This window comes from Anolis sagrei, chromosome 3 (assembly GCF_037176765.1).
Source record: "Anolis sagrei isolate rAnoSag1 chromosome 3, rAnoSag1.mat, whole genome shotgun sequence".
Taxonomy (NCBI): domain Eukaryota; kingdom Metazoa; phylum Chordata; class Lepidosauria; order Squamata; family Dactyloidae; genus Anolis; species Anolis sagrei.
The window spans coordinates 187639605-187663302 of NC_090023.1; the positions used below are offsets into that span (position 1 = coordinate 187639605).

A 23698-nucleotide genomic window follows, 5' to 3' on the forward strand; every position below is an offset into this window, starting at 1 on the left:
CTTCAAGAGCATCGATGGCTGCTTTGAGGGAACACTTCCCAGAGCGCCTCATCTCGGTTAGGGGGGCTTTGGAGAGGCCTGCTCTCCAGATTTGGCTCCTTGTGATTTTTTTCTATGGGGTTTTTTGAAATCCTGTGTTTATGTGAACCATCCAAGGACCCTAAAAGGTTTGAAGACCAACATCCAGGAAGAAATTGCCAACATAACGCCTGCTATGCTGGCAAGAGTCATGACAAATGCCAGAAATCGATTTACTCAGTGTATAGAGAATGGGGGACATCACCTACCTAATTTGATCTTCAAAACTATGTAAAAAAAAAACTTTAGGTATGCGCCTACATTATATATATTTTTCTGATTCATACAATGGGTTTTATTAAGTTTTGAAAAAAGGAAGTTATGCTGCTGCACCCTGTATAATGCGGTCTGAGCCCTGCCACAAGCACAATGGAGGACCTTCTCACAGCGACACCAGAGACACTCGAAGTGGCTAGGTTCTGGTCAAAGGACATTTAGTATAATACCAAGTTTTAAAACTTTGTTTGTGGTTTTTTAAAAATACATTATAACTGTATTCTCAAATTGCTTCTGACATGATAAATAAATACAAATGTAGTTCTTTATAAAATAATTTCCTTTTCACCCTGGCTTTAAAACATGTCTGTGTGCTACATTTGCTTCAAATGCAGGTTGAGTTTTTTTTTGTTACTTTTGCTTGCTAACCATCTCTACTTTTACGGAAATCCTTGTGAGAATGCTGCGTGTTGCTACTGTGATGGATTCAGTTTTTGTGTAAAAGCTTTAAAATACTTTGTGTAATGGATAACAGTGCTTCAAAGTTATCTGGAAAGCTTGAAAATAAAGAATCGCACAAAGATGAACATTAATCTCTAAGCATATACTGAAACTGCTTTAGGTCAGATATCTGAGCAGTGTAAATAGTTGTATCTTAAAAGATAAAATGTCTTTTCTTTCAGGGTTTTCCCCTTGCAGTAGCTGCCATGCTTACATTAACTAGGACACAGTTGTCACTAGTAACATCTGGTAAGCATTAATAATGAAGCTTCTTTCTCTGCTTTAAGTATTACTGATGTTCAGCACATTTTTAAATAAACACTCAAGCTATGGCTTGACACACCAAGTTGTTAAAAAAACCCTAGGATTAGATTTATTGCGAGCAGCAAACAAGTAGGAAACATAGGGTTTCTTCTAATATTCATTTTAAAAATAATATACATTTTTCTTTATAACCTTATACCATTGGCACTCCATATTTGCAAGTCTAATTTTTGCTAATCTGAGTAAAATGTTCTCTTTAGGAATCCCCAGTGTGGTTCTTTGGCAGCTTCTGGTGCAAGACGACTGTAGAGCAGTGGTTCTCAACGTTTTTTGACAAGGAACCGCTCTGCAACGTTAGTACCAAAAGGGTTACAAAACTGTTTTTGGTCAACTTTAGATTCAGTTTGGTTATTTGGGGTGCTGATTCAGAAAACTACATTGAATAGACCACATCAGCTGTAGTTTCTGATAGAGAACATATGCCATCCAGTACTTGCCATCTGCTCACTCATAGAAAACCATATTTAAGAAGCCTAAGCACTATAAGAGGGTTCCATGAGACCAGTCGCTCATGTTGCAACAGTGTAGTAATGATGAGGTCGTAGAGCGTATTTTAATTCTTGTGGACCACTGGTGGTCCATGGACCACAGGTTGGGAACCACTGCTGTAGAGTCATGCTGGAGGTGGTATTATTTATTTATTTACTGCATTTCTATGCCACCTTTCTCAGCCCAAAGGCAACTCAAGGCGGCTTACACTGGCACGATTTGATGCCACAATGAACATAAACAAAATTTAAACAAAATTAAAAACAGTTAACACACATTATAAAAACCCCGTAAAAAGCATTAAAAGCAAAAAACATCAGTAACTTCCTATTAGCTCATCTTCCAAAGACATTGTCAAGACATTTCATGTTTATTCTTTCCTGAGTTCCATATTCATTCATTACACTGCATTTTCAAATACTTGTTCAAAAAGCCAGATTTTTTATTTTTTTCCGGGATGTCAGTAGGGAGGGGGCCAATCTAATATCCCTAGGGAGGGAGTTCCATAGCCAAGGAGCCACCACTGAGAAGGCCCTGTCTCTCGTCTATGCCAGGCGCACCTGCGACAAAGGGAGGGTCGAGAGCAGGGCCTCTCAAGAAGATCTTAAATTCCTAGCTAGTTCATAGGGAATGATACATTCGGACGGGTAGGCTGGGTCAGTATGTCTTTGATTTTCACAGGATTTTTAGAGAGGTGTTCTCTCAGGTTAAAAAACGTTTTTTAATGCAGTGAATGTGGATGGATAACTATAATATGTTCTCATCAGAGCAAGACCAGACATTTTCCTGCCTGAGGCAAAGCAGAAAATAAAACCTCTACTCCCAAAGTCAAAGCTGGATAGCAACCATTGGCCACTGGTCCAAGTGTGAAGGGACACATTATCCCACTGTTTCAGGATGAGGTATCCCCCTTTCCTTGGATGACATGCTTCTTCAAACATAGAGAATATCTCCCCAGTAAATTATTATATCAATAGAGTTAGAAAATCTGAGAAGTTGCCTCCCCCTTCCCTGATAGTAAAATGCAATAATAACACTGACCAAATGTTGCCTCAAACGTTAGACCTGTTTCTGGGTATATTTGATCTGCTGATTCCAGAAATTACACCAGTTTTCCCCTATCAGCTCTAGGTTTTGAGATACAGAACATATGCCATATACCAGTCTTCATCTGCTCGCCCACAGAAAATCTTGATAACCATATCTAAGAAACTAGAGCTGACACAGTCTATCCAATGCATTTTTCTGAATCAGTGCCCCAAATAATCCCATGAATAGGCCTAAAAACCATGACACTAAGCCATTTTGGTTGGGTTGTATAATTGATTAAACAATGAACCATTTGTTGTTTTTTCTTGATACCCATTAAAATGTGTGTGCCTCACTTTATATAATAGGGCTGATTCTGACTGTAATGTAGCAGGAGTCTCTATATAGTTCTGTTGTGACTTGTACAACCTGCAGCTGACTTGTGTGGCCTTCCAAATATTGTTGGTCACAGCACCCCTTGTCAACATAGCCAATAGCAAGAAATAGTAGAGGCTGCTGTGCAAAGGCATCTGGAAAGCCACAATATTATTGCCCCTGCTCTACCTATTAGCATCATATTAAAATGCTGGTTCGATTTGCATGTTAAAGAGCTTCAGAAAATCTATAGTCCTTTCACAGAAAAGGAAAAAGATCAATGTATGAAATTCCTTTGATCTTGGGTATCATCTGTTTTTTGCAGACAAAAGCAAAAGCATTCTATCTAAATCTCTTTGATATGCTCACTTAACTTCTTCGAGCAAAGAGAAGCTCCAGGAATGCCAGGCTTAGCTATCTAAGAAAGGAGATTTTTGTCAGTTTGTAATATTCAAACAACAACATTTTTTTCTTTTGCAAAGGTATGTAGCAAATCTATTCTGAATACTATGGAGGACTTTCTCTGAACACATCAAATTGAGGGTAACTTCTTGTGTCAAGTTTGGCTGGTGCCCTTTTTTGGTGGAGAGACCTGCTGGGTCACCGAGACAGGGATTTGGCTGAGTCTCATAACGGCTGCAAGCCGCAATCTTCACAAGATCTTGGAGGGAATGGCTCTTCTGATACATTTTAGTCTAGTGAAGGTTGGAAATCTCTCAAGAGGCCCATCCCTTGTGAGATCTCTGGTGGTCCATAAATAGGTCTCCACCATGTTGCCTCCCATTGCATTTTGACTTCTCTCAGCATTGGTTGGTCACCTAAAGGGCTAGAGCCAATGTGGCACATTTTTGATGTCATTTTGGCATTTTTACTCTTTCCTGGAGACAACCCATGGGGACTGGGACAAGAATAAAAGGGCCATGAATATAGGAACTTGAGGAGGAAGGGAATGTCTTTGAGGGATCAACTCATGGATTTTAGCAATGGGAAGCGTGCATATTGGAACCCCCCCTCCAGTTTCCCATGATCACATGGATGTAGACCAGCTCTTCATTTTCAGATTGTATGTTTCATTTTATGCTAGTAAAATTAACTCCAAATTGAGCATCGAACTCATATATTGTTGCAAACTTATGATGGGGCCAACATAAGTCACACAACAACTCATAGCGACAGCAAAAACTGCAAAAGTCAAACACTCCAATGGATGGTCTAAGTTCATTTATGCCTCATACCCATCAAAAGCACAACATTTACTCCTTTCCTGTTGAAAATATTTGTGGGTCTTTGTGTGTGGGGATAGTTAAACACGGCACAAAAATGATGGAGAAATAGTGGGGGAGGGATCAGAATGAGGACTTCATCACATGCCATAAAATTAGTGTTTCTACACATTTAAGAAGCGGCTTAAATGTTTAGAATGATGTAAGTTCATACAGTGGGTTCCAGGTATTTCGCTGTTTCTAAAGTGTAATTTTTTCATAAGCTTCTTAAGTTGATGGGCTATTGACATCTTTTTCAATTTTCTACATAGAGACGTGAAAAACACCCATGTGATGGGAATTCCTCCTTGTCTGTTTATAAGCATAATAAGCCAAGATGGGCAGTGTTGTTTTCTTTCTTCCATTATCATTTTGAGACCATGGAGGATGGAATGGCAATTTGTATCTCTTTTTAAATGATTTACATTTTGAATTGAGAGCTATCTATACTTAAACAGATAAATTGTAATATCCAAAAAAAATGGGGGAGGAGACTGTGGGAGGAGAAATATGTCTCTCATGTAATGAGAAGGCAAATGGATAATTAGATAATTAGAAAGAGGGAAACCATGTGATGGGGTAGGAAAATCATCAATTTAATTTAAAAATGGGGCTTTGCGAAGCTTAAGGGAAAACCAAGATTCCCAAACACTTTACTTATCCCATGGGATGAAGTCTTAAAATATGCTTGGACTAGGTCAACTTTAAGAGACCTCAGAGATTTGTAATTTGACAAAATCAGAAGTCATGCATTTAAAAAAATATTCAGTGGTTCCTCATAACTGAAGACCCTAAATAACAACAACAACAACAACAACAACTTTATTTTTATACCCTGCCTCCATCTCCCTGAAGGGACTTGGGGTGGCATACATATGTTAAAACAACATATAAAATATAACAAAATATAAAACAACATAAAACAACATTATAACAATAATAAAACAAACATCATAAGCAACAATCAAAGACATACTTCAAGTCTCATTGTGGAAGGCGGACTGCTGTGCAAATAGGTTAAAAAATGCTAATATGCTAAGCTGAATCTTTCTTCGTTTAAGCAAATTTAGCAGTGACTGGAATGCTCCAAATGGTAGAGGAAGTAGTCTTGATGTCCAATAAAATTCCACATTTGAGGCAAAGTACTTGCGGAACAAAAGACTTCTCTGGAGAACCAAATAAAACACTTGTCTGGAGGTACCCATGCTGCATAATTGCGACAGTTTGACATGATATCATTTTACAGCATCCTGAGTTCTGCAGTCTGGTGAAGTAATCAGACTTTTCTACTAGTGCTTTGGTGCAGTAAATTATAATGTAGGGAAGACAAACAACTCAGATGCAGGTGAATGAGAAATGTTCAAATCAACTTTCTACTTTGCACACTATCAACAGGAGGAAGAGAAACATATTAATGACTTAGATGAAGAGTTAGAAGGCATGATCATCAAATTTGCAGATGACACCAAATTGGGAGGGATAGCCAATACTCCAGAGGACAAGGAGCAGGATTCAAAATGATCGTGACAGATTAGAGAGATGGGCCAAAACTAACAAAATGATGTTCAACAGTGACAAATGCAAGATACTCCACTTTGGCAGGAAAAACAAAATGCAAAGATACAGAATGGGGGACAATGCCTGGCTCGAGAGCAGTACGTGTGAAAAAGATCTTGGAGTCCTCATGGAGCCAACAATGTGATGTGGCGGCAAAAAAGCCAATGGTATTTTGGCCTGCATCAATAGGAGCATAGTGTCTAGATCTAAGGAAGTAATGCTACCCCTCTATTCCGCTTTGGTTAGACCACACCTGGAATATTGTGTCCAATTCTGGGCACCACAATTCAAGAGAGATATTGACAAGCTGGAATGTGTCCAGAGGAGGGTGACTAAAATGATCAAGGGTCTGGAGAACAAGCCCTACGAGGAGCGGCTTAAGGAGCTGGGCATGTCATCCTGAAGAAGAGAAGGCTGAGAGGAGATATGATAGCCATGTATAAATATGTGAGAGGAAGTCACAGGGATGAGGGAGCAAGCTTGTTTTCTGCTTCCCTGGAGACTAGGACAAGGAACAATAGCTTCAAACTACAAGAGAGGAAATTCCATCTGAACATGAGGAAGAACTTCCTAACTGTAAGAGCTGTTCAGCAGTGGAACTCTCTGCCCCAGAGTGTGGTGGAGGCTCCTTCTTTGGAAGCTTTCAAACAGAGGCTGGATGGCCATCTGTCAGGGGCAGGCCCGTAGCCAGGATTTCGTTCGGGGGGGGGGGGGGAAATTTTTTTCAGGGGGGATTCGGGGGGGGGGCTGAGTTTCGGGGGGGGGGGCTGAGTCTGAGTGAAAGAGCAAACCTTTTGTATTGTTACCCCAATACCCCCATGCATATGGGATATATTGAGAATGGTGATCAGATCATGATATGAATAAACGTAACAGTTTAAATAATGCACCAGTAAGGCCTTTTCGCGAACCACCATGAGAATTTCGGGGGGGGGGGAAGCCCCTCAAGCCCTCCCCCCCCGGCTACATGCCTGGTCAGGGGTGATTTGAATGCAATATTCCTGCTTCTTGGCAGGGGGTTGGACTGGATGGCCCATGAGGTCTCTTCCAACTCTTTGATTCTATGATTCTCATCTTGCCCAGTACAGTCTCCAGGCTTGTATGGTCTTCCTTACTAATAAATTTTCCCCAGTCACAAAGCTTGGATACACATGTCCTGACTTTCATCTACAAAATGTTGGCACATATATATCAACTAAAAATGCTTTACTCTGTTTTATTATACAGTTGATGATTGCTTTGGTTGTGAAATTTTAATAGTGTAGTACCAACACATTTTAATTAACATACGGTCTGAAACAGAAGCAGACTTTATATGTTGCTGATATTTCTGAGCTATCATCTCTCAGTAATGACTGTTTAGGATCCCTTCCAAAATGTAAGTCCTTTGAGAAAAATGAAACCATTTGTGTCTTTTTGATCTCGCATGGTAAACCTTGGAATTGGTTCAACAATTTTCCAATCTGGAAAATGTCTTCCAAATCAGGGTTGTGTCTAATTTAAAAACAAACAAACAAACAATAACATCAAGTATACTGGCCAGTACACTGATGATGATAATTAAAGCTAAATACTACATCCATAAGCATTTCCTTTGCAGAAATAATCTGATCACAATGTTCGGGGATTCTGTAGTCTAGTGAAAGCTTATGTAACAAAAGTGTCAATGGATGGCAAAGAAGGAGGAAAGGTATAGAAGATGGAGATCAAGAGTCAATAAGGACATAAGAATAAAAGCCTATACATGGGTTCAACCGTGATAGGTTACACACATTACTTGTGAATACTTAATAAGGCACATCTTTCTAATTGGCAGAATATCACCATTATTTTTTTAAAGAAACCTGATATTGGACATAGATCATATGTACTAATTCCCAAGGAAAGATAATGCATTAAAAAGTAATGTGAACATCTGCCAAATTCAATATTGTTTCATTTCTCAGAATATTAGGATTCTTATGATTTTCCTTCAAACATTGAAAAATATCATTGCATATTTCTGTGTATTCCTGCCCTGGATATACAAATTTTGAAACATTTTCATGATGCCTACATTTTGTGTGCATTTCCCCTCCCTCATACACACTTTTTCCCTGACAAATTCATCCCTGTTGCATTTCTCAGAATTTCACTTTCTCATTATTTTTGTCCACCTTAAAAATATTATTGCGTATTTCTGTGTATTCCCACTCTGTATATGCATTTTGTAAACATTGCCTGCATTTTGTGTGTACTTCCCCTATTCATATGCACTTTTTTCTATGCGCACTGTTCTTCAAGTTAATTGTGACATTCATTTCAACAGACTTGTTTAATATAAGACTAAAGTTGGATTTATCTCAGCCTTCGATATTCTGTCATGCTGCAACTCCTATAATTTCTCATTGCTATTCAGGTTAGAACTGTTGGGAATTCTAGTCCAACAATATGTGACTTTTTCAGCACATTTCCCATTCCTAAATTAGCCCCACAGGAATTGGTTTGGTGCCACACCAATCAATTGAATTTCAGTTCATAGGAGTAACTTTAAATATAGTGTATATAACTTATTAGGGCTGGTTAACTTAACTGATTAGATGGGATCAAAAACAGAATTAGGTTGATCTGGACTGATCCAGACCAGATCAGGTCAGATTTTGGTCTGGATCATGCAAATTGCTTCTGACACTAAAACAAAGCCAGAATTTGTTCTGGACAGTAAAAGAAATACAGAATAATGTTTCCAAAAGATTATAAAATAGAACCATAAACCAAAAATGCCTACATGGGAAGAGGAAGACAAAAAGAAGGAGGGAGGGACTTTGTTCACTGGAAGCTTTGCTTCTCAATGTGGATTAAAACTCAACTACATTCTCCAGCAAAAATGTTTTGGAAGATGGATGATGCACTTTCGCTAATGATCAGGAGGAAGGTTTGGAAAAAGCTTTAAGGCTTGTTGGAACTTGTTGGAACTTGATGGGTAGTTTTGCCTTGACGGGAAAATCTCATGCTCCCCCCTTTCTACCAGAATGAACCTTCAGTCTTCTTCTTCTTCTTTTCCTGTCCTTCATTATTGGAAGTTTACTTCAGCAAGCTCTCTGCCGATTTCAATATTATGTTAGCAACAGTTTGACTGCACGGTAGCACTTTTTTATTCCCATGGCCTTAGTTTTTGAAGATAAGGTTTGGGTTTTATTCAATCCATCTTTCTTTTTCTCTCCCTCCCCCTCTTTGTGCCCTTTTCCCTATGAAAACTCTTCAAGGAGTGAATTTCCCATCCTAGGGGTAGATTTCTCTCACTTTCTGTGGTCTCATCCTCATTCTTAACTAGGAGTCGTTTGTAAGTTGGATGTTTGTAACTCGGGACTACCTGTATAGCACACTACCTAAGTGCAGAGAAGCAAAATATTTTAGAAAAGTTTAAACACCTTGAAGCAAACTTTTAAAACAGTTGCTATAAAATATTTAGATATTTCTGTCTCCAGGTTTACTAGGTTGATCTCCTCTGAAGAAATTAAATTTTAGGCACTTCTGTTTTTTTTTTTTTTTTTTTGGTTAAATGCGATTTTTGTTAATAATGAAAGGCTGGGGTAAAAATTGCTGGAAGAAACCTTAACAACCTTAGATATGCAGATGATACCACTTTGATCCTAACAAATGCGGAGGACCTGATCGATGCGGTCGAAGTGGTAGGATCCTTAGGGGCAAGTGACCATGTGCTCCTGCAATTTGAGGTACAAAGGAAGGCCGAAACTAAGACAAGTCAAACCCGCATTTTGGACTTTAGGAGAGCTGATTTCCAAAAAATGAAGGAAACGCTGAGCAGCATTCAGTGGACACAGATACTAAAAGACAAGGGAGCTACGGATGGATGGGAATTTCTCAAGAGTGAAATACTCAAGGCGCAATTGCAAACCGTGCCAACAAAGAGAAAAAATAGGACAAGTGCAAAGAAGCCAGAATGGATGTCCAAAGAACTTCTAACTGTGCTAAGACACAAAAGAGACATGCACAAGAAGTGGAAAAAGGGAGAAATCACCAAAGAAGAATTCAAACAAATAGCCAACACCTGTAGGGAAAAGGTCCGCAAGGCTAAAGCAAAAAACGAGCTCAGACTTGCCAGGGACATTAAAAACAATAAAAAGGGCTTCTATTCTTATGTCAGTAGAAAAAGGAAAAACAAGGAGGCGATAGGACCTCTTCGAGGAGAAGATGGGGCAATGCTGACAGGGGATAGGGAAAAGGCAGAACTACTTAATGCCTTCTTTGCCTCGGTCTTCTCACAAAAAGAGAGTCTTCAACCTCAGCAAGATGGAGTGGATGAGGGATTGGAGGACATCCAACCCCAAATTGGGAAAGAAGTCGTCCAGGAATACCTGGCCGCTCTTAATGAGTTCAAGTCCCCAGGGCCAGATCAACTACACCCCAGAGTATTGAAGGAACTAGCGGAAGTCATTTCGGAACCATTGGCAACCATCTTTGAGAGTTCTTGGAGAACGGGAGAAGTTCCAGCAGATTGGAGGAGGGCCAATGTGGTCCCAATCTTCAAGAAGGGAAAAAAGGACGACCCAAACAACTACCGTCCGGTCAGCCTCACGTCGATACCGGGCAAGATTCTGGAAAAGATTGTTAAGGAAGTGGTCTGCAAACACTTAGAAACAAATGCAGTCATCGCTAATAGTCAACATGGATTTATCAAAAACAAGTCATGCCAGACTAATCTGATCTCTTTCTTCGATAGAGCTACAAGCTGGGTAGATGCGGGGAATGCCGTGGATGTAGCGTACCTGGATTTCAGTAAGGCCTTCGACAAGGTCCCCCATGACCTTCTGGCAAGGAAACTAGTCCAATGTGGGCTAGGCAAAACTACGGTGAGGTGGATCTGTAATTGGTTAAGTGGACGAACACAGAGAGTGCTCACTAATGCTTCCTCTTCATCTTGGAAAGAAGTGACGAGCGGAGTGCCGCAGGGTTCCGTCCTGGGCCCGGTCCTGTTCAACATCTTTATTAATGACTTAGATGAAGGGCTAGAAGGCATGATCATCAAGTTTGCAGACGACACCAAATTGGGAGGGATAGCCAATACTCCAGAGGACAGGAGCAGAATTCAAAACGATCTTGACAGATTAGAGAGATGGGCCAAAACTAACAAAATGAAGTTCAACAGTGACAAATGCAAGATACTCCACTTTGGCAGAAAAAATGAAATGCAAAGATACAGAATGGGGGACGCCTGGCTCGAGAGCAGTACGTGTGAAAAAGATCTTGGAGTCCTCGTGGACAACAAGTTAAACATGAGCCAACAATGTGATGTGGCGGCAAAAAAAGCCAATGGGATTTTGGCCTGCATCAATAGAAGCATAGTGTCTAGATCTAAGGAAGTAATGCTACCCCTCTATTCTGCTTTGGTTAGACCACATCTGGAATATTGTGTCCAATTCTGGGCACCACAATTCAAGAGAGATGTTGACAAGCTGGAATGTGTCCAGAGGAGGGCGACTAAAATGATCAAGGGTCTGGAGAACAAGCCCTATGAGGAGCGGCTTAGGGAACTGGGCATGTTTAGCCTGAAGAAGAGAAGGCTGAGAGGAGATATGATAGCCATGTATAAATATGTGAGAGGAAGCCACAGGGAGGAGGGAGCAAGCTTGTTTTCTGCTTCCTTGGAGACTAGGACACGGAACAATGGCTTCAAACTACAAGAGAGGAGATTCCATCTGAACATTAGGAAGAACTTCCTGACTGTGAGAGCCGTTCAGCAGTGGAACTCTCTGCCCCGGAGTGTGGTGGAGGCTCCTTCTTTGAAAGCTTTTAAGCAGAGGCTGGATGGCCATTTGTCAGGGGTGATTTGAATGCAATATTCCTGCTTCTTGGCAGGGGGTTGGACTGGATGGCCCATGAGGTCTCTTCCAACTCTATGATTCTATGATGGCCAAAAGTGAGGAGGGGCTGAGAAGCCTTCAAATCAAGGTTAAAGAAGAAAGCGCAAAAGCTGGGTTGCAGCTAAACATAAAAAAATCCAAGATTATGGCAACCAGAATGATTGATAACTGGCAAATAAAGGGAGAAAATGTGGAGGTAGTGACAGACTCTGTATTTCTAGGTGCAAAGATTACTGCAGATGCAGACTACAGCCAGGAAATCAGGAGATGCTTACTTCTTGGGAGGAGAGCAATGACCAATCTCAATAAAATAGTGAAGAGTAGAGACATCACACTGGCAACCAAGATCCGCATAGTTAAAGCAATGGTATTTCCCATAGTCGCCTACGGATGTGAGAGCTGGACCATAAGGAAGGCTGAGGGAAGGAAGATAGATGCTTTTGAACTGTGGTGTTGGAGGAAAGTTCTGAGAGTGCCTTGGACTGCGAGAAGATCCAACCAGTCCATACTTCAGGAAATAAAGCCCGACTGCTCATTGGAGGAAAGGATAGTAGAGGCCAAGATGAAGTACTTTGGCCACATCATGAAAAGAAAGGAAAACTTAGAGAAGACAATGATGCTGGGGGAAATGGAAGGAAAAAGGAAGAGGGGCTGACCAAGGGCAAGATGGATGGATGGCATCTTTGAAGTGACTGGATTGATCTTGAAGGAGCTAGGGGTGATGATGGCCGACAGGGAGCTCTGGCATGGGATGTTTCATGAGGTCACGAAGAGTCGGAAATGACTGAACAAATGAACAACAACCACCATTTTTTTGTTAAAACAAAGAAAAAGGTTGAAACTAATGTAGAGTTATAAGATGGCTGTCACAAAGTCCTTAGCCTTTTCTGTCCAAGAGTGCTTGTGTATCACTAAACTACAAACCCCAAGATTCTTTAGCATTGAACCAAGATGGTTAAAGTGATGTCAAACTCCATTATTTATACAGTGTAGTGTAGATGTACCTTATTTTGATTTTGAAAATGAGCTCTGAATTGAATGTGATCAGATCCAAATGAGTCCAAATTGAGTCAGGGACACTATCATTTCTAATAATCTGCCACATCTGGGTAGAAGAACTGAATTAATTTATGAAAGTTGCATTTGAGTCAGCTTGTATTGTGAAATATCAATGAAGCAAAACTTTAGCAGTTTGTCTTATGCAATATTAGAAATTAAAGCTGTTTGCAAAGCAGAAACCAAATTCATTTTAAAGAAGGAAAACACAACTGCTGACCAAGTAAATTAATTTACAGTGCCTAGCAGTGGTGTTCCCTCCACTTTTCCTTCCTCTAGTTCCTTCCTCTAGTTACTAGAGGAAGGAGAAGTGGGGGAAACACCATTGCTAGTAGGGTCTAGTAGGCATGCTATATTCCCGTAGTCACGTTTTCCAGCCATTGTACTTGTTGCAACATAGTCTCTTTTCTGGCACTTTAGAAATGAGCAAATGTTTTCATGGACTAGAGGCCACAGTTCACAATATATAAACAGTGTTGTAATCGTGTTAATTTTGGAAGTTTTAGAGGATTCTGTTGCTTTTCATTTTTTGCAAACTCCAAGGTTTATGTCCTTTTTAATCAAGAATTCTGTTCACACCTATTTGTTTGATGGGGTTCCTGCTTGATCTTTGTGACTGTTTTTCCTATATGTCATCTTCTGTAGTTTGTGTTACATATTCTCCTTGTTTTAGCAACGTAGTTCTCTGCAAAGACATTAAAAACCACCACTGCCTCTCATGTTAGGATTTAAGATCTCATCACATTTGATGCCGGAATCATCACGGATCATGATGAATCTGGTGGTGCCCAGCATGGGGAAACTGTCACCCCATGTCCCACATCACCCGGCTTTTCTATTACCCTAACCTACTGGGGGAAGTATTCTCTGTCTGGTTCTCCTCTGTTGATCCTAGTGCAACACAGGAAGCCTCCTGTGTTGGCACAACAGTGACATACACCGGTTCCTCTCCAGTTTTTCCACAGAGGCCTGCTGGAAGTGGGTATACATCATGGGATGGGAGCTGGTGGGTTCTGTGGCAAAACTGGAGAGGAACCGGCATACACCACCAAATTTAGCCCAACTGATGAGGTTGTAAAACCAAGGCAGATTTACTATCTCAAGTTACCAGCTGCTTGCTAAGAAGGCCAACCATCAATCATATGACAAGAGTCTCCATAGATAGAAGAGACTTATCTTTTGGAGAGTCTCCCTTCATGTGTAGAGAGGGTGGCAGAAATGGCAATAGAGCCATTACCATGCAACATTGTGCTGCTTGAAAGGTCCTTTACAGCACAACTAGAAATGAACTCAAAGATCTACCAGTTGATTTATGAATTCAAGGGTAGAGGTTTTCGGGAGGGAATGAGGAGGTGGTGGGATTGGGGAAAATACTTGTATTTTGATTGTTGAATTTGGAAGATTGTATGTTTCAATGTATATGCATATATATCTCCAGCTCATTCCCTGTTTGAGTATCAGCCAGCACGTCAACAACTTAAATCAAGAAATAGTTTTCTACAGAAACACTAGTTGTAACACCCCAGCAAGCGAGAGTCCAAAAGTGGCAGGCTCAAACCCAGAACTTCAATCAATGGCTGATACCAAATGAGAGACTCCCTCCTGGGCACACAGAAAACTGGGCGACTTGGAAGGCGCTGAACAGACTGCGCTCTGGTACCACAAGATGCAGAGCCAACCTTAAGAAATGGAGCTACAAAGTGGAATCCATGACATGCGAGTGTGGAGAAGAGCAAACTACAGACCACCTGCTGCAATGCAACCTGAGCCCTACCACATGCACAATGGAGGACCTTCTTATAGTAACACCAGAGGCACTCGGCCAGCTACTGATCAAAGAACATTTAATCAACTACCAAGCTTGAAAACTTTGTGTTTTGTTTGTTTGTTTGTTAAAAAATGCAATACAACTGTTTGGTTTGCTCCACACGTGATAAATAAATATATATGTGTGTGTGTATTACACAAAAATTGCTAAAGGATAACCATAGGCAAATCACATACTCAGCCCCAGAAAGTCCCATGATAAGTAAAAAATGACTTAAAAGCACAGAATAACAAAACATGCATTGGAACACATAAAAGCCATAGCAGTGGGAAGTACTGCTTGTTGTTCATTTCAGATGAATATTTCACAAGTGTCTTTATCATCTCAGACTAGATGCTAGAATTATAGTCCACTCTATTGTGTGAGATCATGGCTGTTATTGAAACAAGTTGTATATTTTTTGTCAAAAGAGAAGTAATTTTTGTTTTGCATTCTATAGGGGAAGTTATACAAATTACTTACCAAAAACCGAGCACCATCTATCTGCAATTTCCCCACTGTTCTTGCACAGTCATGCATCCCACACTAAAATGGAGAAAAGGGAGATGTGATATTAAATCTGGTAAAATCATGGACACCGTTCTGCAACTTTTGGTCCTCCAGATATTGTTGGCCTAATTTTTTCTCCAATGCTACTTCAAGGATGAGAGAGTTGCAAACTAGCAACATCTGAAGAGCCCCAGATATTCAAGGGTGATGAAAGCTGCAATCTAGTAATATCTGAACAGTCACATCAGACCATCTTACTAGAAACTGAAGTCCAGACCATCCGAAAGAGCAAATTTGCCACATGTCTGCCACAAGGGATTAACGAAAGGTATGTTTGCTTTAGGCTTCTAAACAGAACATTCTTCATGCTCCCATTATGTAAATTCTAAATAGGGCTATTTTAGAATTTCGATCAGTGCTTTCCCACATATTTCTATAAGTGTAGTGTTTCCCGCTCATAGTACATCATGCATAGATAGACATTTTGCATGACTTATTAAAGAGGAAGTGAGTAGTAATGGAAGTTTCAGTGGTGAGGATAGTACAACAAATTAACAAAATGCAAAGTCAGGGGTATATATATATATCAGTATTATCAGTGATGAAAACCAATGTGGTGTAGTGTTTTGACTGGGGTGCTGTGCATTTTCCGGGCTTTTGACTGTTGGACTGTGATTCTGAGGCTAGATTTACACTTCCCCATGACCCCTTCTACACTTCCATAGTATCCAGATTATCTGCTTTGAACTGGATTATATCAGTCTACACTGCCAGATAATCTGGGATAATCAGATAATCTTGGAACAGATATAGGGCAATGTAGATCCATCCTGAGACTATGGCTCGAATCCCTGCTTAACCATGAAAAATTACTGGAGGATGTTGATCAAGTCACACTTAGCCTCAGGGCCTATCCAGATAGTGTTACAGTAAGTTGTAGCAGGAGCAAGTGTGTGTGTGCGCGCTGAAGAAAAACCTTGTTGTTGTTCAATCGTTCAGTCGTCTCCGACTCTTCGTGACCTCATGGACGAGCCCACGCCAGAGCTCCCTGTCGGCCGTTACCACCCCCAGCTCCCTCAAGGTCAGTCCATTCACTTCAAGGATGCCATCCATCCATCTTGCCCTTGGTCGGCCCCTCTTCCTTTTGCCTTCCACTTTCCCCAGCATAATTGTCTTCTCTAGGCTTTCCTGTCTCCTCATGATGTGGCCAAAGTACTTCAACTTTGTCTCTAGTATCTTTCCCTCCAGTGAGCAGTCAGGCTTTATTTCCTGGAGGATGGACTGGTTGGATCTTCTCGCAGTCCAAGGCACTCTCAGAACTTTCCTCCAACACCACAGCTCAAAAGCATCGATCTTCCTTCGCTCAGCCTTCCCTAAGGTCCAGCTCTCACATCCGTAGGTTACTACAGGGAATACCATGGCTTTGACTAGGCGGATCTTTGTTGCCAGTCTGATGTCTCTACTCTTTACTATTTTATCGAGATTGGACATTGCTCTCCTCCCAAGAAGTAAGCGTCTTCTGATTTCCTGGCTACAGTCTGCATCTGCAGTAATCTTTGCACCTAGAAATACAAAGTCTGTCACGGCCTCCACGGTTTCTCCCTCTATTTTCCAGTTGTCAATCATTCTTGTTGCCATAATCTTGGTTTTTTTGACGTTTAGCTGCAACCCGGCTTTTGCGCTTTCTTCTTTCACCTTGATTAAAAGAAAAACCTTACGATAGCAATTATTATGTGCAGCTGGTAATGTAGGTAACCAGCAATCTTGGACCATATTTCATCTCTGCTATTAAGAGTAAAGATTTTTATTTTCATTTCTACTCTTGTCTGTGTGTCTTGTTCATGGGATGTGGCTAAGATCTGCTTGCTGCTGTTTGGTGTGGCTTGTTAGTGCCTGGGGCAATCTTTTGTTGAGAGGTGATTAGATGTCCCTGATTGTTTCCTCTCTGTTGTTTTGCTGTTGTAACACAGGCACTAACAAGCCACACCAAACAACAGCCAGGCCATCAAATGCGAATAAAGGTGGTCAGTTGAAACATTCACACCTAGCTCCAGCAGACAAGAGTCCTTTGTCCCACCCTGGTCATTCCACAGATATATAAACCCCATTTCCTAGTTCCAACAGACCTCACTACCTCTGAGGATGCTTGCCATAGATGCAGGCGAAACGTCAGGAGAGAATGCCTCTATGGCCCGAAAAACCCTACAACAACCCTGTGATTCTGGCCATGAAAGCTTTCGACAATACAAATAAATAAATGCTGGACACCATAACACATTTATAAAGAGAATAGAATTTCTAGGTTTTCTAGAGTGACTCTATAGTAACTCGCAGCAGAAGTAATTCATTTCTATAGAGTTTGCTATGATCCATAAATGTCCCGTTTCCCATGGTATGTTTGGGAACATATCCCCTGTAGATAAATGGGGCTCATAGTATACTATTTAGCCACTCTAGAGATTGATAGGATACTAACAAAAAGCTCTACAAATACAGGTCTACAGATTCCTTCTAGCTATCAGCTGGAGTGCTTTTTTGAGAGCTTTTTTGCTTTCACCAAATTTAGTGAGAAACAAAATCATGCATCATAGTGCTAGGAAAGCAGAAACAAACCGGAGAGCATTGGAAGATGTCCATCATAATGCTGGGAAACATGGGTTGGATCTCAGTTTTCCTATGTAGCCCACGGTTCTCTGAATTTGTGATGCAGATCTTGGTTCCAAAATTGCACAAAAATAGGTATATTAAAGAATATTTATTCATTTTATTTTACTTGTTTATTAATATTTTAAATCATCTACCTTTAATGCCTTTAAAATGCTGCAAACAATTCATAAAATATGCAATATAAAATCTCTGTATAATTATATGAATACTTGATGACTAAGGTACATGGTGATTAGGCTAAACTATAACAATAAGGCCTGTATAAAGAGAGGTGCCTTCAACAGACACCTAAAAATAGGAAATTCTGGTATATGTTGACTGCCTGAAGAAATTACACTGTGTATGTCACTGAATAAACTAAAATATACTGTGAGGGGTTACGTAAACCAATGTATTGCATCTATATAAATAAAAATGTAATGTTCGTTTGTGGGATTAACATAACTCAAAAACCACTGGACGAATTGACATCAAATTTGGACACAATACACCTATCAGGCCAACAAGTGATCATCACTCATAAAAACACTGAAAAACACAGTGGAAACGACTTAAAAAGCCAAAAAAGGCCAAAAGACACGCATGCACAAAAACGACTTCTGACAAACAAAACACACAATAGCATATCCACACTCTTTTCCGGACTATAGCTCCCAGCATTCCCATGACCTTTAAGAAAGGAGGATGATCTAAATGCACTGCTGCAAGCTTTCTTCTCCTTGGATTTCTTTGAGAGCATTCCAATCCCTGCATATTTCCAATTTCCTGTTCTTGGACTACAACTCTCAGCAATCCACCAGCTATATAAGATAGATAGATTAGATAGAGATATATAGGTAGGTAGATAGATCAATCAAGAGGACTGCTGGAGTTGCAGTCCAGGAATAGGTAGAGAAGGACGAAAGGGGAAAACGAGGAAGGGAAAGAAAAGGGGAGGGAGGAAGGGAAGAGGAACAGAAGGAAGGAAGGAAGGAAGGAAGGAAGGAAGGAAGGAAGGAAGGAAGGAGAGAAGAAAAGAAAAAAAGGGAAGGAAGGAGAGAAAGAGGGAGGGAAGGTTCGCTCCAGCAACACGTGGGGATACAGCTTGTATATTCATGCATAAGTTGACTTCATGTATAAATTGAGGTTAGGATTTGAGGCCAAAATTATGGATTTTGCCATTACATGTGGATAAGTCAAGGGTCATTCTGCAGTGAAGGGAAAGCACTAGGGCAGCCTCAGGTGGTAAGTGTAGACTCATATAATCTAGTTCAAAGTAGATAAAGTGGATTATTTGCTTTGATAATCTGGGTTACACGGCAATGTAGAAGGCGCCTAAGATCTTGACTTTTGCCACTCTACTCAGAGTTAATGTAAAGTACTATCTTTGACCCATAGATGAGTCAAACCAGAATTTTTGTGTTGGGTTTTTGACCATCATTTCTAGATTTATACATGATACATTATCATATGCTTGAAAATAAAAGCTATAGTCACATATCTCTCTATATAAAAATGCTCTGTTTGTTTTTTTAAAAAATATCTTTATTGACATTTTTATAAATACATATTTAAAAGATAGACAGGGCAGGAGAGTAAAGCAGAAGAAGAAAAGATAAAGAAGAGGGGAGGAAAAGAGAAGGAAAAGATAGAGAAGGAAGGGGTGTGACTGATGGGAAAAGAAGGGGAGGAAAAAAGAAAAGAAAGGATAGAAAGGAGAAAGAATAAAGTATAAAAACAAATGCTCTGTTTGTTTTGAGTGACATCATAACTTAAAATCCGCTGGACAAATTGCCACCAAATTTGGCCACCTACTAACCTAAGGAGGGACCATGACTAAAAATGATTTTGTCATTTGGGAGTTGCATTTTCTGGGATTTATAGTTAACCTACAATCAAAGAGCATTCTGAACTCCACCAATAATGGAATTGAACCAATCTTGGCACACAGAACTGACATGACCAACAAAAAGTACTGGAAGGGTTTGGTGGGCATTGACCTTGAGTTTTGGAGGTATAGTTTACCTACATCCAGAGAGCATGCTGGACTCAAACAATGAAAGATCTAGACCAAAATTGGCACAAGCACTCCATATTCCCAAATATGAACACAGATGGTGTTTGGGGGAAATAGACCTTGACATTTGGGAGTTGTAGTTATTGGATTTATAGTTCACCTACAATCAAAGAGCATGCTGACCCCACCAACGAGAGAATTGGGCCAAACTTCCCACACAGAACCACCATGACCAATAGAAAATACTGTGATTTCTAGTGGTCTTTGGTGACCCTTCTGACACACAGGTTGAGAAATGCTGCCTTAAGGCCATCCAGTCCAACTCACTTCAACAGGGCAAGAAAACAGAATCAAAGCCCTCCTGACAAAGAGCCATCCAGCTGTAGATATGGATAGATAGATATGATTCACACACACACACACACATGACAGATAGATTTCATATATTTGAAAGGGACCCCTAAAGAAGGACAATTATATGTCACGTGTTTCAAAGTAGGCAAACCAGACAATCTCCACCTCAACACTGACAAAGAAACAACAAGAAATACTGTTTACCCACAAACATCAAGAAATCACATATATTAGAAACCAACACTTTCTCATTACTATATTTTCCAGATCACCAGACTGGGCCACAGCAACATGTGGAAGGGGATGGCGAGTCTAATATAAAGGGGAAGGTTATTCCACATAATAGATTTTACCACATTCAATGTCATGCCCTGCACAATTGTGGGGTAGACATAAGGAGCAACACCATAAGACATGAAAGATTGAATTCCAGAAAGAATTATCTCAGGAAGCCATGTTTTACTGAAAAATGGCATATCCTAGTGAGAATGGCAAACAAAATGTTAGGGAAAAATAACATGTGGAAATAACTATAACCTGTGTGTGCACGAGTCTACTAAAATGCAAGCAAATATGATTCAGACAGAATGGATTTGTGACTGAAGGAACACAGAAAGATCATGCATCTCTCATTCCAACCGCCACCACAGATATGTTTGGTCTGCATATGGGGCAGAGCCTTCTTAGTAGTCACCCCCAGGCTGTGAAATCCTGTCCGCATTGGATTAAGGGCTTCATCACATTAAATGTCCTCATGTGAGCAACAGAAGGGGGGTTTGTTGGATATCATGACAAATCATGGGGCTGCAGGGGAATTCGCTGCCCCATGCCCCACATCACCACCTTCCCCATCACACAGGGAAAGTATCGCTGCCCAACCCCCCCTCCCCACACACACACAGTCCCTATTGCTGGCAATGAGAACACGGGAAGCCTCCTGTGTTCTCCTTACTCTATCATAGGACACTTTCAGCACAGTTTGGAAATGGAATCTGTGTGTTGGGTTGTTTTAGGTTTTTCAGGCTATATGGCCATGTTCTAGATGCATTCTCACAACCTCTGAGGATTGTTTTTTTTTTTTTTTTGTTGTGTCAGGAGCAACCGCTCCTGTTGTGAGAGAATTGGCCATCTGCAAGGACATTGCCCAGGGGATGCATGGATGATTTTTGATGCTTGCCATAGTTGCAGGTGAAACATCAGGAGAGAATACTTCTAGAACATGGCCATATAGCCCAAAAAACCTACAACAACCCAGTGATTCCAGCCATGAAAGCCTTTGACAGAGTCTGGCGGACTCTGTCCTTGAACTGTGTTGGAAGCATTCTAGGTTGGGTAAGAAAGCCCATGTGATGAAGTCATAAATTGGCACTCTCTCTGTTCAAAGGACCTTCCAGCAGGCAAGGCATTTTTTATTCACTCAGGACTTTGATTATTTACTATCTGTTGTAGAAGATCTTTTAATCAAGGGGTGTTGTATTTGTATTTTTGTCATAATTATAACTTATAAATAATATTTTAATATGATTATTTGATTTTAAAAAATTACAATCCATTATTTAACTGTATTTGGTTTTAACTCAAATTCTGATCTGCCTTGGGGCCCATATTGGAAGGAAGGTGGGATAGAAATAATAAAATAAAATACAGTTTGAGTATTCCTTATCTGGAGTTCTGACATTTCACTTACACCAAAATCTAAAATTGTCCACATGACTGAGATAGTAATACCTTTGCTTTTTGCTGGTTCACAGTACACAAACGGTATTTCATGCACATTATGAAAAACACTGGAGATAAAATTAACTTCAGGCTACATGTATACGGTGTATATGGATCATAAATGAATTTTATGTTTGGACCTGGGTCCCATCTTTGGGATACCTCGTTATGTTCCAAAATCTGGATGCTCTCTAGGTGTACTTATTACATATATGATCTGAATATATATTACAGTGAATATCTGGAATATGAAGCACTCAGAATGTTTACATTCCCAGGTAAATTCTGCGAGTGACTAGAAAATAAGAACCAAATAAAATGTTATAAAGCTACATCTGTATTACCGGAGCCCCCAGTGGCACAATGGGTTAAACCCTTGTGCTGGCAGGACTGAAGACCGACAGGAGAACCAAATTTGTGGGGTACTAGTGACTTCTCCAAGGTCACCCATTGAGTTTCATGCCTTAATCTAATTCTCCTCCTAATCATAGTCCCTAGTGGTGCCGTGGGTTAAACCCTTGTGTCGGCAGGACTGAAGACCAACCAGTCACAGGTTTGAATCTTGGGAGTGCGCAGATGAGCTCCCTCTGTCAGCTCCGGCTCCCCATGCAGGGACATGAGAGAAGCCTCCCACATGAATGGTAAAACATCAAAACATCCTGGTGTCCTCTGGGCAACGTCTTTGCAGACAGCCAATTCTGTCACACCAGAAGCGACTTGCAGTTTCTCAAGTCGTTCCTGACACGAAAAAATAAATCTGTATTACCACCCAACTACTGTTTCTTAATAAACATTGATAAAACAATTTTCACTGCCGGTATTTTTTTGCATTCCTATTACATCTGATCCAATCCACCTTTTCATGCATACTAAAATTGGTCAATGGGCAATAGCGTTTCTCTCTTGACAGCACCACAGAGTGTGTACGAATGCAGCATCAGCAGTACCATAAACTCCAGTCGTTGGCATATTTGCCCCTATTACACCATTGGCACCCAGCCTTTCCCCGGCTCTCTGATTCCAGCGAGCACCACAAACATCCCACATCTCAAAACATTTGATTAATAAAATGTTCATGCTCCTGCTATTTTGTGCTCTTGGAATAGCCTGAATGTATCAAAAGAACTTGTCTCCAATTACTTCCTGGAGCGAAAGCAGAAGGAAGCACAATAAAAACCCTAATAATTTACAGGATGAATCCCAACTGATTAGAATCTGTTATAAGCGCTGTACCTGTCTCAACAAATCTGCAACTTGAGAAGCAGTCCAATTCTCACATTCTTCTCGAAAGGGTAGTTTTGTTGCCATGCTGGGCCCCCGGCAAGACTGACGGATATGCTTCTGGTAATGCTGAAACTGTTTGCTTTTACTAAATATCATTGACTGAATTCTGGAAGTCATTAGAGGAAGTTCCCTTTGCAACTTTTTTCCCTTGTGGTCATCATCGCTTAAAGTTAACACACACCCTTAGAGTGGCTTCAACGCTATTTATGGATCAGTGTAACCATTTTCTTTTCTTTTTAAAAAAGTCTGAGCTCAATGAATAATAATAATAATAATAATAATAATTTGAAAATACATCACACAGTCCTAGACACTTGGGAAGTGTTTGATTTAGGATTTTGTGATATGAAATCCAGCTTATAGGTCTCGTTTGCTGTGACATACTGTGTTTTGTGTCAGTAAAATAATAATAATAATAATAATAATAATAATAATAATAATACTTTATTTATAGATCATCCTCTGCCCCTGAGGGGACTCAGGCTGGTTGTCTTCTGTGTGTGCTTATCTATATTATTTGTATATATTACGTAAGATATTTAGAAACATTTAGATGTTTATATTCCCAGGCAAATTTTGTGATGTCCACAAATTATGAGATAAAGAAAAT

At 40.3% G+C, this 23698-nt stretch overlaps 1 protein-coding gene across 4 annotated transcripts in view; it reads right to left on the reverse strand.

Annotated features, from left to right (window-relative positions):
- Window positions 1-23167, reverse strand: part of BLNK (B cell linker) — a 171230-nt gene extending 148063 nt beyond the window's left edge. For all 4 annotated transcript variants that reach the window (XM_067465749.1, XM_067465748.1, XM_067465747.1 and 1 more), the window contains exons 1-2: window positions 23038-23167; window positions 15042-15104 (exon numbers count right to left, since the gene is read on the reverse strand). In XM_067465749.1, coding sequence (XP_067321850.1) covers window positions 15042-15104; window positions 23038-23112 — 138 coding nt within the window. In that variant the 5' untranslated portion in view covers window positions 23113-23167. The remainder of the gene's footprint in view (window positions 1-15041; window positions 15105-23037) is intronic.
- Window positions 23168-23698: the final 531 nt, after the last annotated feature.